The sequence below is a fragment of the Eumetopias jubatus genome, unplaced genomic scaffold (genome assembly GCF_037043125.1).
Source record: "Eumetopias jubatus isolate StellerSeaLion01/CBP00866 unplaced genomic scaffold, mEumJub1_p1.0 scaffold_10, whole genome shotgun sequence".
Taxonomy (NCBI): domain Eukaryota; kingdom Metazoa; phylum Chordata; class Mammalia; order Carnivora; family Otariidae; genus Eumetopias; species Eumetopias jubatus.
In genome coordinates this window covers 115,663,291-115,677,514 of record NW_028274816.1, presented here as the reverse complement: position 1 = coordinate 115,677,514, position 14,224 = coordinate 115,663,291, and the positions used below count along the sequence as shown (strand labels likewise).

Genomic DNA, 14,224 nt, shown 5'->3' with positions numbered 1-14,224 from the left:
GAAAGTAGAGATGAGGGTGCAGCCAATGGAAAAAAAAAAGTGCACAGCAGCCAATCCTCCTGCAGCGTTTTGTGTCTTTGCCCAACTAGAGAAAGTGTTTCATGTGGAGGGGCGTTACCCAGTCGCCAATGGGCGGGCGCCAGTGAAGCTGAGGAACCAATGAGTGTGAGACGTTGAGTGACAGCTGTCCAATAGGGACCCTCAGTGCTAGTACGGTTTGCGGCTTAAGCACCGCCGCGGTCTGAGGAATGTCAACTATTCAACATGGAGGCGGAGGTCGATAAGCTGGAACTGATGGTGAGTGTAAAGTGAAGGAGATCTACTGGGTAGTTTCTTTCTCTCGGATGGCCTCCAAGGTGGGATGCAATTTTGGGTCGCCGGAAACCCTGGGCGGCAGAAGCTGGACCATATTCGAGTTCCCTCCTCTTGTATCAAAGGGAGTCGCCGCCGCCTGGTCTCTTAACCGCCGCGGGGGAAGGGGTTACATCCGGGAAACTCGTGAGGGAAATGGCGGGAGATGCCGAGGGAGCCGGGCCTTTGGAATTCCTTGTTCCTTGCCCTGACCTTTCCGCCCCTCAGGGAGCTGTGGCTCCTGAAGACAGCGTTCTATGCATTTCCCCCCAAAAGACGTGACTGGAATGATCCCTAAACGCCCCTAGAATGGGAGAGGTTGTTCACACTCCAAGAAAGGGGGATGGAGGGTGGGGTGGGGAATAAACCGAGGGGGGCGGAGAGAAATCCCATTACGGCAGAGCGGTTCACGTTATCCAAGGCGGGCTGAGAAAGTCTGAGAAAGGTTTTGACTTGCGTGCAGAACTTCCTAGCGGCCAAGGAAGCCCCAAGGCCAATTTCTGTTTGGCTTGGAGGTGGCAAGTCCTTGGGTGGGGGAGAGGTGTGAGCGATGGGGACCTGAACCTCGAGCTCCTTTCTTGGCGCACGGGAGGAATTGGAATATGGAAGGCACCCTGCTCTTGCGTTGCCGAATTTCATTCATTTATGAAAGTAGGGGGCAGGGGCGAATCATCGGAAAGGACCCCCGCTGCTGCTTGGCCTGCTCGAGGGCGCCAAGCTGAAGCGCTGTTCTAATTTTCTTCTATGGATCGTCCCCTCACTTGTCTTTATTCCCTTCCTCCCATTCTTAGACTACCAGCCTGGTCGCCCGCGCTTTTTTCTTCTTAGTTCTCCTTGTCTGTCTTCAGTCCTTTGCCCCCTGCATTACCTTGTGTGAATTGAGCTGGCTTTCTTTAAAAATGAGGAGTTTGGAGGACGCGCCCATCACTGAACTCCTGTCGGTTTTTTGTTAAAGAGAAATAACAAAATTAAGTAAAAAAGCCCAAATCTTTCTTTTCTATCGCAGTCCGCCGTCCTCCCCCTACCATACTCTGGCTTTACAACTTAGGTATCATTTGTGCCAGTGCTGCTCTGTCCAAGCTGAACCTTGGGTCACTTCAACATCAGCACTTGTGATCCTGGAAGAAACTGAGTACCACACTCATCCTCATTCCCACCTCTAGAAAATGTGAGAGCTTGATATATCTTATTATTTTCTTCTGATGTATTAATGAATTATAGTGCCTCTCATATACATTTGACTTGAAGGCTTTCAGTTGATTCTAACCATTTTGAGTTTTAATTTTCTTTGTGGGAGTGTGTGGGGAATGGCATGGGGCTGGGGTGGGATGGTAGTGAAGAAGGAAGAATTTTTTGTTGTTTTCCAAACTTGTAATCATGAACTTCTAGATCAGAGTTTTGTTATTTTTATCATTAATGGTCTTAAACAAACAGAAGAACTCAAAACATGTCAAGTATCCTAGTTTGATTCTGTCAACAGGCATAGATGTTTACCACTGTCTTCCCCTTTTCCCCATTCTGAATTCCTCCCTCTGGATGGATATTTCTGCCTAATTTTAAGATGCTAAACTGCTTTTAACAGTTCTTCTCTCCACTCAAGTTGGCTGTTTACTTTTGAGGTACCAATTAAGCCTTTTTTGGACTTTGCATGTGAGTCAATATTCTCACAGGATTTTTTTTTTAAAGATTGAACACTTTTTTTAAAAAAAGATTTTATTTATTTGAGAGAGAGAGAATGAGAGAGAGAGCGCACATGAGAGGGGGGAGGGTCAGAGGGAGAAGCAGACCCCCCGCTGAGCAGGGAGCCCGATGTGGGACTCGATCCCGGGACTCCAGGACCATGACCTGAGCCGAAGGCAGTCGCCCAACCAGCTGAGCCACCCAGGCGCCCAAGATTGAACACATTTTAATTTAAGAAGAAAATGATCAAGTATACATCTTGAGGAAAGGTTTTAGAAAATTGTGAGGTAGCCAGACTCTTAAACTTTTAGGTGTTTGAATGATGGGGTAGTTTTAAAAAATTCTTTGTGAGAGATGAAGAGAAGAAAGCAGGTCTTCTTAAATTACCTGCAGGTAATTACTTGCAGCCTCCTCCCTCCCCTTCAAGTTATTAGTTTGTTTCCACAATCATCAGGGTTTAAAAACTGTATTTGAACTATTATAGTTTTGTTATTACTGCTTTCTATTGATTGGATAGTGAAGGATGGTGTATCTCATCTTCAGATTTGCCATGTGCTTTAAAATGTTTTGTCTATGAACTGGTTTAATTTCTAAGATTGGAAAGAAATGATTTCCTATACAATCCTCTGAGTTTTGGTTCTACATTACTTGAATAAAGGATTTGTTGAGGAACTAATGTTGAAAATTTAATAAGTGAAAGAGAATGCATACTATTTAACTTTGTAAAGAAAATACTTATTCTCACTTTGCAGACAGACTGGTCCTCTTATTTAAATATTTCATATTTTTCTTGTTTGAATTAACTTCAAATTCAGAAAATTAAACATTTGTCTCTGAAGTACCTGTCTTTAAAACCTGATCCTTGGCTAGCAGAGTTGAAGTATTCTAATACCTGAGTTATGTGGCCTTAGGATTGGGTCAGGTCACTCATGTTCCAGCTGTCCTGAATTTGAGTTTATTTTTTAGGTGGTTGAATCTAAATAGCTGACCTAGACTATTTAAAGAAAGTTTCGTGAAAATAATGGAAAGTATTTTTGCATCAATCAACATTATTAATAGGGGAATAAGCTCATTGTAGGGTAATCTTTGTTCTCTAACTTTTTCCCTTTCACTTACTGGTTGAGTGGTATTTGTCTGGTGTTCTTTTGGGGTACCACTAGTGATTGTGCACAAAAGTACAGTGTGATACTATGATACTATTTCTATTTCTGGGTTTACATCTGACTTTTAAATGGTTTCTTACTAGTTCAAAGGGTAAGATAATGATAATTGGCTTGAATCCAAGAAAACCTGCATACTAAATCTCAGAACCTCCTCCTGTACCATTATTATTTCCTCCTTGATGTTTGTACATTTGAAGGAGATGGAGATGATTTCCTCCTATGTTCAGGATCTTTAGGGGTTAACTTAAATTTTAAAGTCCCTTTCCATAGTATTCCCTTAGGTAGGGTCTTGTTTAGGACACATTAATTCCCTGGGAATCTGTAAGCTTTTGAGATAACAAGCCATAAGACGGTTAAGAGCTTTTTAGAGTTTAGTGTAGTTTATTTTATTTTTTAAAAGATGTTATTTATTTATTTGACAGAGAGAGCACAAGCAGGGGGAGCAGCAGGCAGAGGGAGAGGGAGAAGCATGCTCCCCGCCGAGCAGGGAGCCTGATGTGGGATGTGGGGTGTGGGGCTCAATCCCAGGACCCTGGGATCAAGTTTAGTGTAGTTTAGATTCCAGAAAGATAGATTGGGTATTTAGAGATTGGGAAACTTATTTTACTTTCTTTACTTTACTTTTTCATTTGTTTACTCCAATATTCTTTTTTTTTTAAGATTTTATTTATTTATTTGACAGAGAGAGACACAGAGAGAAGGAACACAAGCAGCAGGGGTGGGAGAGGGAGAAGCAGGCTTCCCACGGAGCAAGGAGCCCGATGCGGGGCTCGATCCCAGGACCCTGGGATCATGACCTGAGCCGAAGGCAGACGCTCAACCGACTGAGCCACCCAGGCGCCCCAGAAAACTATTATTTTGACATTTAAGTTCAGTTCTTTTTAACATTGATATACATGTTCTTAGGTTTTGGATGTCTTCTGTCCAAAATGGCAACCCTTCTTTAAATTCTTTTCATACTGAAGCTTCAACTGATGCAAGATGCTTTTGTGTTCCTTTCCTACCAATTTCTGCTAACGAATGCTCTGACTTTATTGCACTACTGTACTTTACAGCTAGCAGTGCAATAGTATTGTCAAAGCATCTGAAAGCAGAATGCACACCAGAACTTTGATTCTTGCCTTACATCTTTCTTCAGTATCTGTAATTTACCACAATCTTTGTTGCTGAAAAGTGTATAATTTTATTACCCTAAGTATATGTTTTAGGAAGTCATAATTTGAAAAAAAACTCACTATCGTAATTAATGCACTATGAAACACATTGAGATAACATTTTTAATAGCTGAAGTTGTTATGACTTGTTTAAATGAGTAGTTGTATTTTTCTTTTTTCTGTAACAGATTTGGATAGGTTCTGGCATCTCTTGGGTTTTCTTTGAGTTTTAAGGTGAATTAGTAAGTGATGAAAACAATCTCTGCTGTATATTTCATGATAACTTGCTCCAAATCTTAATTGGTGTTAATTTTGTGTGCTATGTAGTTTATGCTTGAATTTCAAACTTAAGAGTACTTGTTTTAAAGTTCTTTTTTGTAATAATGAAATAGAATAAAGTATGAATCCATTACTTTTTTGGTAATCAGTTTTGAGATATAACTTGCATACAGTAAAACTTAACAATTTTAGTTGTACAGTTTGAAGAGTTTTGACAAATATGGACAGTCATGTAACCACTACCACAGACATGGTTTAGAACATTTCTATTACCTAATGTTCCCTTATGGCCCTTTGCAGTCAGCCTCCTCCTACCAAGCTCCCTGACAATCATTGGTCTCTAGTTTTGCCATTTCTAGAAGTTCACATAAATGGAATCATTTATAGCTTGCAGTTTTTTGTGCCTGACTTCTTGCACTTAGCACAATGCTTTTGAGAGTCATCTGCGTTGTACATATTAGTAGTTGGACCATTTTTATTGCTGAGTAGTATTTCATTGGTATAGACTATTACAAACTATCCATTTATCAGATTGTGAACTTTGGGTTGTTTCCAGGTTTTGCTTATTATGAATAAAGATGTTATAAACATTGTAGTGTAAGTCTTTGGACATAATGTTTTTGTTTCCCTTGAGTAGCATGATAAAAATATGTGCTTCATCTCATAAAAAAAACCACTGAAATATTTACCAAAGCTATGATTTAGGGTTCCAGTTTGTCCACATCCTTACCAACATTTGGTATCTTGATATTGTCAGTCTTCTTCTTCTTTTTTTTTTTAAGATTTACTTATTTATTTTAGAGAGTGAGCACCAGTGGGAGGGGCAGAGGGAGAGGGAGAGAGAGAATCCCAAGCAGACTCCACACGGAGCACAGAGCCCGATGTGGGGCTCAATTCCATGACCCATGAGATCATGACCTGAGCCAAAACCGAGTCATTCAACCATGTCAGTCTTCTTCATTTTAGTTATTCTAATAATTGTATAGTGGTATCTGCTTATAGTTTGAATTTGCATTTCTTTAATGGCTAATGATATTGAATATCTTTTCATGTGCTTATTTGCAGTTGGAATATCTTCCTTAGTGAATATCTGTTGAAATCTTTTGCCTATTTTCAAATTGAGATATTTGTCTTCTTTTTTAAAGATTTTATTTATTTAATCAAGAAAGAAAGAGAGAGCGTGCCGGTGCATGAGCAGGGGGGAGGGGCAGAAGCAGGCTCCCCAATGAACAGGGAGCCCGAGGTGGGGCTCCATCCCAGGACCCTGGGATCATGAACTGAGCCAAAGGCAGCCCCTTAACTGACAGAGCCACCCAGGCACCTCCAAGATGTTTGTCTTTTTAACTATTACAAGAGTCCTTTAATTTTTTCTGTTATTTGCCCTTTCACATAAAAAATTTTGATGTTCAATTTATACATCTGTTCTGCTATGAATTATGCTCTTTTTGTTCTATCTCAGAAATCTTTGCCTAACTCAAGGTCACAAATGTTTTCTTCTAGAAGATTTATGTTTTAGTTTTTATATTTATTTTTTAAAGATTTATTTGTTTTAGAGAGGGAGAGTGTGCATGAGTAGGGGGAGAGGCAAAGGGAGAGGGGAAGCAACACCCTGCTGAGTGTGGAGCCTGACATGGATCTTGATCCCAGAACCCCTAGATCCTGACCTGAGCTGAAACCAAGAGTTGGGCCCCTAACCGACTGAGCCACCCAGGCGCCCCAGATTTTGCGTTTAGATCTCTGTCCATTTAGAGTTAATTTTTGTATGTGGTATAAAGTGAGAGTAGAAGGTCTTTTATTTGTTTTGCGTATGGATATTCCTCTGTTCTGGTACCATTTGTTGAAAAGACTCATATCCCTGTTGAATTACCCTTAGCTCCTTTGTAACAAATCAGTTGAACATGTATGTATGGGCTGGTTTATTTATTTAAAGATTTTATTTATTTATTTGAGAGAGAGCATGCATGTGAGCCGTGGTGAGGGGCAGAGGGAGAGGGAGAGAGAGAATCTCAAGCACACTCTGCGCTGACAACCCTGAGATCATGACCTGGGCCGAAATCAAGAGTTGGTCACTGAACTGACTGAGTCACCCAGGCACCCCAGTCTATTTATTTTTGAACTCTGTTTTGTTCAGTTATGTCGTATCATACTGTCATGGTTGCTGTAGCCTTATAATAAGTCTTTTGTTGTTGTTTTTTGTTTCAGAGGTAGATTTTAGTGATTCATCAGTTGAATATAACACCCAGTGTCCATTATGTGAAGTGCCCTCCTTAATGCCCATCACCCAGTTACCCCATCCCCCCACCCACGACCACTCCAGCATCCCTCAGGTTGTTTCCTATAGTTAAGTCTCTCATGGTTTGTCTCTGTATAGTAAGTCTTGAAATTATCAAGTGTAAGGCCTCAAACTTTGCTCTTGTTTTCTAAAACTTTTAAATTATTTTGCATTTCCAAATAAACTTTCTTTTCTTTCTTTCTTTTTTTTTGGTCAATTTCTACAAAAAAAAGGTTTCTGGGATTTTGGTTGGGATCATGTTGAATCGAGAGAACAATTTAGGGAGAATTGATAGTTTAACAGTAATGAGTTTTCTGATGCTTGAATGTTATCTCTCTACTTATTAGGTCTTTAAAATTTCTTTCAACAGTGTTTTGTAGTTTTCAGTGTATAGGTCTTGTTTATAAATTTTTCATAACCAGCTTAGTGTGATTTCTACTACTGCTCTATATCTTAAAATTAGAGCAAGAACTGTTACAAGATGTATTCTATTTTTTTAAAAATATTTTATTTATTTATTTGACAGGGAGAGACACAGTGAAAGAGGGATCCACAAGCAGGGGGAATGGGAGAGGGAGAAGCAGGCTTCCCGCTGAGCAGGGACCCTGATGCAGGGCTTGATCTTAGGACCCTGGGATCATGACCTGAGCCACGCAGGAACCCCATAACATGTATTCTAAATAAATTTCAGAGATTTTAGGAAAAAAGTAAGCTATTTGTTAAACAAATGTCCTTAAAAGCCAGGAGAATGGATACCGGGGGGAAGAAAGATATGTGAGATATTAGGCATGGACTCAAGGACATCATTTGGTAGGGAATGAAGAACATGACTGCTTATGAGAAAACCATTTTATTCCCAAATTTTATTTATAAAATCTGAGTTAGTTCTCTTGGCCTAAAGTGTGGTTGTTTTTCTCTTCTTTGGCTTTTAATTTCCTACCATTCTCTAGTGGGCATTCCAAGCACTGGGTAGGATTTTGTGTTTTTTAATCAGGTAAGACATTACATGGTGAGGGACTGAGGGAAGAAAACTGCTTAATTTGAGGACCTCATTTGTTTTCTCTAAAGAAGTGAATTGGGGGGTACCTGCCCGGCTCAATCAGTATAGCATGTGACTGTTGATCCCAGGGTCATGAGTACAAGGCCCACGTTGGGCGTGGAGCCTACTTTAAAAAAAAAGTGAATTGATAACAGTGTAATATATTTCCTTTTAGATATATCATCGAATTTTCTTTCTATCCCAGAGCTTGTAGAACCATTAAGTTTTCTGGGTAAAAGATTATATACAAGAAAATAAGAATAAAAAAATGTACCAGATGGTGAGGAGAGGGAAGGTTTCTTCTGCCTTGAATTGTATTTTGATGTGAACACATCTTCAGTTTCAACAGTAGGGTATGAAAGACCATATATATGAATTCATTTAAAACCAAGTGGGGAATTTTCTTCCTTGGAGCAAAGTAAAAGTTTTGAAACAAATAAAAAATATCTTACCTTTGTTACCCAAATATAATACAAAGTTTCAATATTGAGAATATCTCTGATAAATAAAATTTATTCTCAATTAGACTTTAAAAGATTATACTTCTGATTTGTCTCAGTACATAACATTTTATTTTTTTTTTTAAGATTTTATTTATTCATTTGAGAGAGAGAATGGTAGCAAGAGAGCATGAGAGGGAAGAGGGTCAGAGGGAGAAGCAGATTCCCTGCTGAGCAGGGAGCCCGATGTGGGACTCGATCCCGGGACTCCAGGATCATGACCTGAGCCGAAGGCAGTCGCTTAACCAACTGAGACACCCAGGCGCCCAGTACATAACATTTTAAAAGTTTGTATAAGTCAATCCTTGATTCTTTGATTCAGTGTTTTTCTCATTTTATAAATGAGGAAATAATCTCAGTTTTTGCTAAGATTTTCATGTAGTGACAGTGATTGTAAAATACATTTAACTTTTTAGAACAATTTATTTTTGTTAGGAAATATGAGTTGTATAACTTTTATAAATGCCTCCTTTCCCCACTCAATCTGCCTAATTGTAAATGACAGTACTTCTTACTTCCTTTCAGTAAATGTTACTAGGGCGGGCTAGTACTAGAGGAAATAAATAAATAAATAAATAAACGAGAGGAAAGTATCTGCCTTTTTTGTACCCAGTAATATGCTTAGCATTTGGGTTTCAAAAGCAATCACACTTTTTTTGAATGACAAAAAAGCAGACTATCTCTTGGTACTTACTGTACTTTCCATTTTTCCCCCTGCTCCATCTAGGAGTACAGATGTTAAGTTTATTTGGTAATCTTTGATACCTTGTCATTGACACTAAGACAGAATGTACATTTCTCTTGTGATGGTTTTTAATCTTTTTTTTTCCCTTATGCCATGAATCTTTAGAGGAGCTCCAACTCATCAGAAAAATGTATAGAGATACATTAACTTGCTAACTAGTAAGTAGGGATTTGTACACCTTTGCCCCCATGGTTTCCTGGGCCCAGTATTAAGAATATCTGCTATTCAGGGCGCCTGGATGGCTCAGATGGTTAAGTGTCTGCCTTCGGCTCGGGTCGTGGTCCTGGGGTCCTGGGATCGAGTCCCGCATCGGGCTCCTTGCTCGGCGGGGAGTCTGCTTCTCCCTCTCCCTCTGCCTCTCCGAGCCTTGCTTGTTCTCTGTCTCTCTCGCAAATGAATAAATAAAATCTTTAAAAAAAAAAAAAAGAATATCTGCTATTCAGGGGCACCTGGGTTAAGTGTCCAACTCTTGGTTTCCTATCAGGTCATGATCTTAGGGTCATGAGATTGAGCCCTGCATTGGGCTCCATCCTTAGCCTGAAGTTGGCTTGGGTTTCTCTCTCCCTCTCCCTCTGACCCTCCCACTCGTGCTCTCTCTCTCTCTCTCTCTCTCAAATAAATAAATCTTAATAATATAATCTTAAAAAGAAGAATATCTGCTATTCAGAGGTTGAAAGTACTTGAAATTAAGTAATAAGATCATTAACCCCAATGACCTTTTTAAAAAAAATTTTTTTTAAGATTTTTTTTTTTTTAATTTATTTATTCGACAGAGGGAGGGAACACAAGGGGAGTGGGAGAGGGAGAAGCAGGCTTCCCGCTGAGCAGGGAGCTTGATGTGGGGCTCAATCCCAGGACCTTAGGATCATGACCTGAGCCAAAGGCAGACACTTAATGACTGAGCCACCAGGCACCCCTTAAAAATTTTTTTAATATAGATTTTATTTTTAAGTAATCTCTGTACCCAACGTGGAGCTTGAACCTACAGCCCTGAGATCAAAAATCACATGCCCCACTGACTGAGCCAGCCAGGTGCCGCAAACCCAATGACCTTTAAGTGAAGAGTGACTTAGTACAGAATGCACTTACACTTAAAAAAGTTTTGCTTTAGGGGCGCCTGGGTGGCTCAGTTGGTTAAGCGACTGCCTTCCGCTCAGGTCATGATCCTGCAGTTCCAGGATCAAGTCCTGCATCGGGCTCCCTGCTCAGCAGGGAGTCTGCTTCTCCCTCTAACCCTCCCTCCTCTCATGTGCTCGCTCTCTCTCTCATTATCTCTCTCAAATAAATAAATAAAAAATCTTTAAAAAAAAAGTTTTGCTTAATTATACATGTAATTTAATTAGAAGACATGAGAAAAATCCCTACAATTCTATGAGTATTATGTCTATGTTGTATATTTTAGATTTTTTTGCAGGTGTATCTTTAACTATTTTTCCTTTTTTTTTTTAAGATTTATTTATTTATTTTAGAGAAAGAGAGAGCACGGTGGGGAGGGGCAGAGGGAGAGGGAGAGAGAGTCTCAAGTAGACTCTGTGCTGTGTGCCGAGCCTGATGTGGGGCTCCATCCCAAGGTGCCGAGATCATGACTGGAGCCAAAACCAAGAGTGGGATGCTTGGGCGCCTGGGTGGCTCAGTTGGTTAAGGGACTGCCTTCGGCTCAGGTCATGATCCTGAAGTCCCGGGATCGAGTCCCATGTCAGGCTCCCTGCTCAGCAGGGAGTCTGCTTCTCCCTCTGACCCTCTTTCCTCTTGTGCTCTCTGTCTTTCATTCTCTCTCTCTCAAATAAATAAAATCTTTAAGAAAAAAAAAAGTGGGATGCTTAACTGACTGGACCACCCAGGCGCCCCTATTTTTTCTAAACCAAATTTGTTCAGTATATTATGAAAATCTCTCCCTGTAGTCCATTATGTGTCCATAGCACAATTAGTGTAAATAATCTAGGATCCTGAAAGCTTTAAAAAGTTAGACTACATTCAACTGATAAAACCAATCTTTTACAGGCAGGGGCTTGCTTATGTGTACTACTCTAATAATTGTTTCATAAATACCTGCAGATTAGGAACTGATGAACTTGAAGCTTCTCACTTTCTTCTGCTTTGATGTTGCTTTTGCTGGCAATAACATGTGCAACCTGGTGCTTGTGCATATTATTGCTTATCTGTTCCAGACATGCATTGACATGTGTTCTATCTGGAAGAGGCTAGATAATAGTTCAGCCCTCCAGTAGAAATACACAAAAAACAGTTGTGATTGTGTATACGTTTGGGGTGGTCCTCAACTTGTTGGGAACTTTCTTTTTTTTTTTTTTAAATATTTCTTAAGACAGGCTTTAGAGGGTGGTTGGGTTCCCAGATTGTTCTTCAAAGGAATGAATGTTCTTTCATCTATTCTTTTTTGTCATTGAGCATTAGGCTGTATATTAAAAACTAGGGGATAGGGCGCCTGGGTGGCTCAGTTGGTTAAGTGACTGCCTTCAGCTCAGGTCATGATCCCAGGGTCCTGGGATCGAGTCCCATGTCAGGCTCCCTGCTCTGCAGGGAGTCTGCTTCTCCCTCTGTCTCTGCCCCCATTTGTTCTCTCAATCTCTCTCTCTCGCTAGCTCTCAAATAAATAAATAAATAAAATCTTTAAAAAAGAAAACTAGGGGATATAAAAAGGAAGACAGGGCTCTTGCCAGCAAAACATTTGAAATCAAGTGGTGACACTATCAAGCAGACAAATGATTATAATATAATAAATGAAATGGTAAGCTAGAGCCATGAACAAAATAAAATGAGAGTAGATAAAGGTGTTTCTAAATCTGCATCGGAGAGAGGGGAATGTAAAGAAAGGGGTGTGTTCATTAAGTATTAGTTTTCTTTGGTTGATAATATTGCTAACCTAGATCTGGAAGTATTAATATGCCCGGTTCTCCCTTAAAACAGTGTTTCTATGGAAAATGTGTTTCTAAGCTACTGAGTCTAGAATGCACCTCTACCAACTTCTCTCATCATAGACAAGACTGCCATATTTCTTCATTTTCTGTGGTTTGATGCTGTTGAGGCAAACTTGCTCACATGAGGATGTGTTTGCTTTTTTAGAGCACTGGTTCTTTTGAAAGGGAGCATTATTGTTCCAGTAAGAATCTATAGGTTTGTAAAGAAGAAGTATTTTGGGGGTGCCTGGGTGGCTCAGTCATTAAACATCTGCCTTCAGCTCAGGTCATGATCCCAGGATCCTGGGATCCAGCCCCCCCATCGGGCTCCCTGCTCCCTGGGAAGCCTGCTTCTCCCTCTCCCACTCCCCATGCTTGTGTTCCCTCTCTTGCTGCATCTCTGTCAAATAAATAAATAAAATCTTTAAAAAAAAAAAGGAAGTATTTTTAAGTTAGTCTGTAGTTCTTTTCTCCTTGCTGCCAAATAGTTGAGTGGTATAAAGCGTTAAGCTGATGATTATAATGAAAACTAGTATAACAGACCGAATATTATATGTTTATGCAATATGTAGCATACTCTAAAATTCAAAATTATTTCCTAAACTATTCCTTTTCCTGTTTATATAGTATCTTCTTTACAGTCCCAGTCTGTTTCCAAGGATGTCCAATTGGCAGAATGTAATTTGGCTGTCTGGGGGGCTTTAATGTTGATTTCAATGGACTTTTCCCAGCTAAATTGCATATTTTATTTATCATTCATAAGATGGGCATAAAAGTTTCCATTTATTCTTATTACTGATTTAGAAGAAAACTGGCTTCTGAAATATGAATGTCTTGGGTTTAAAAAATTCACTAGTTTTGGGGCACCTGGGTGGCGCTCAGTTGGTTAAGCTTCTGACTCTTGATGGCTCAGGTCATGACAGGGTCATGAGGTCAAGTGCCATGCTGGGCTCAGCACTGAGCATGGAGCCTGCTTAAGATTCTCTGTCTCCCTCTTTCCCTCCCCACTCTAAAAAATTCACTAGTTTTATTTTAAATATTCTAATGCTCCTAAAAATAAGATAGGTAGCTAAAGTTAATTAAAGAGCAACCTCACTGTTAACTAGGCTTTAAGAGGCAAATTTGTAACTGAGGAGGGCTGTGAATGAAATTTTTTAGCATCAGTTTGCTCCCTTAATCAGACGCTAATGAATTTTTGACACTAGTAATTGGTCAGCAAATTTCCTACCATGTGACTAAAAAATTTTCTGTTTATGACCAGATACTAGAACCCTATCGATATTGTCTCTGCTGTGTAAATAGCTCTGAGTAGTGCAATATTGCTTATAGGGTTTTGGTGTTTGGGAAGAACAATGGGCAGGTTGCAGAAACTATATAGCTGAAACCGAAGCAACGGTCATCTTTGTTTAGGAAGAAAACAAATAGTAGAAGCTAATTCTTAATATAAACATTAAAATCTGAAACTCAAATGTCAAGTTTTAATATCTTAGAAGAAGGAAATTAATCTTTTCTAAATTTTTACATTTTGATAAATTAAACTTGGGTTTATTTGTAGTATTATGAAATAATAGAATATTAGTGTTAAAAGGGACCTTAGATTTCCGACTCTCTTATTTAGTAGAAGAGACCCAGAGAGATGGAAGACTTACCTAATGCCACAGAGCTTGTTAGTGATACCAGGGCTAGAACTTCTACCACGTAGCCCAATCCTTTTACTTTCTTTTTTCTGGACCATAATACCAGGTTGTGTTCAGAGGGAATTTTTTAGTGGACTAACCAGTGATACTAGATTTGAAACTTAAAAACAAAAAAACTTTAAATTTTACTTTAGCTAAAGTCTTTACATTCCCTGCCTCCATCTATGTGACTTTTATTGACTTTAATGTCCTGTATATCATGTATAGACTTTCATCTAACTGCATAAGAAACATAGTAATGAAAATAGAACTAGAGGCAAATCACTTAGACTGTTTCGTCATTTATAAAATGAAGGGTTCAAATCAGAAAATCTTGATTGTTTTTCTGTTTTTCAACATTGCATTGGTATCCTTTTGTCTTTTTTGTTCCCTGCTTATTCCCAAGCCCACTGACTTCACTAATAAGTAAATACTTCCCCTATGTATTAT

General features: G+C 39.4%; 1 protein-coding gene across 1 annotated transcript in view; it reads left to right on the top strand.

Annotated features, from left to right (window-relative positions):
• Nucleotides 1-228: 228 nt before the first annotated feature.
• The window catches only part of SKA2 (spindle and kinetochore associated complex subunit 2), a 38,298-nt gene continuing 24,302 nt past the window's right edge, over nucleotides 229-14,224 (top strand). Inside the window, exon 1 of the mRNA XM_028109291.2 lies at nucleotides 229-297. Within this exon, the coding sequence (XP_027965092.1) occupies nucleotides 265-297 (33 nt within the window). The 5' untranslated portion in view covers nucleotides 229-264. The remainder of the gene's footprint in view (nucleotides 298-14,224) is intronic.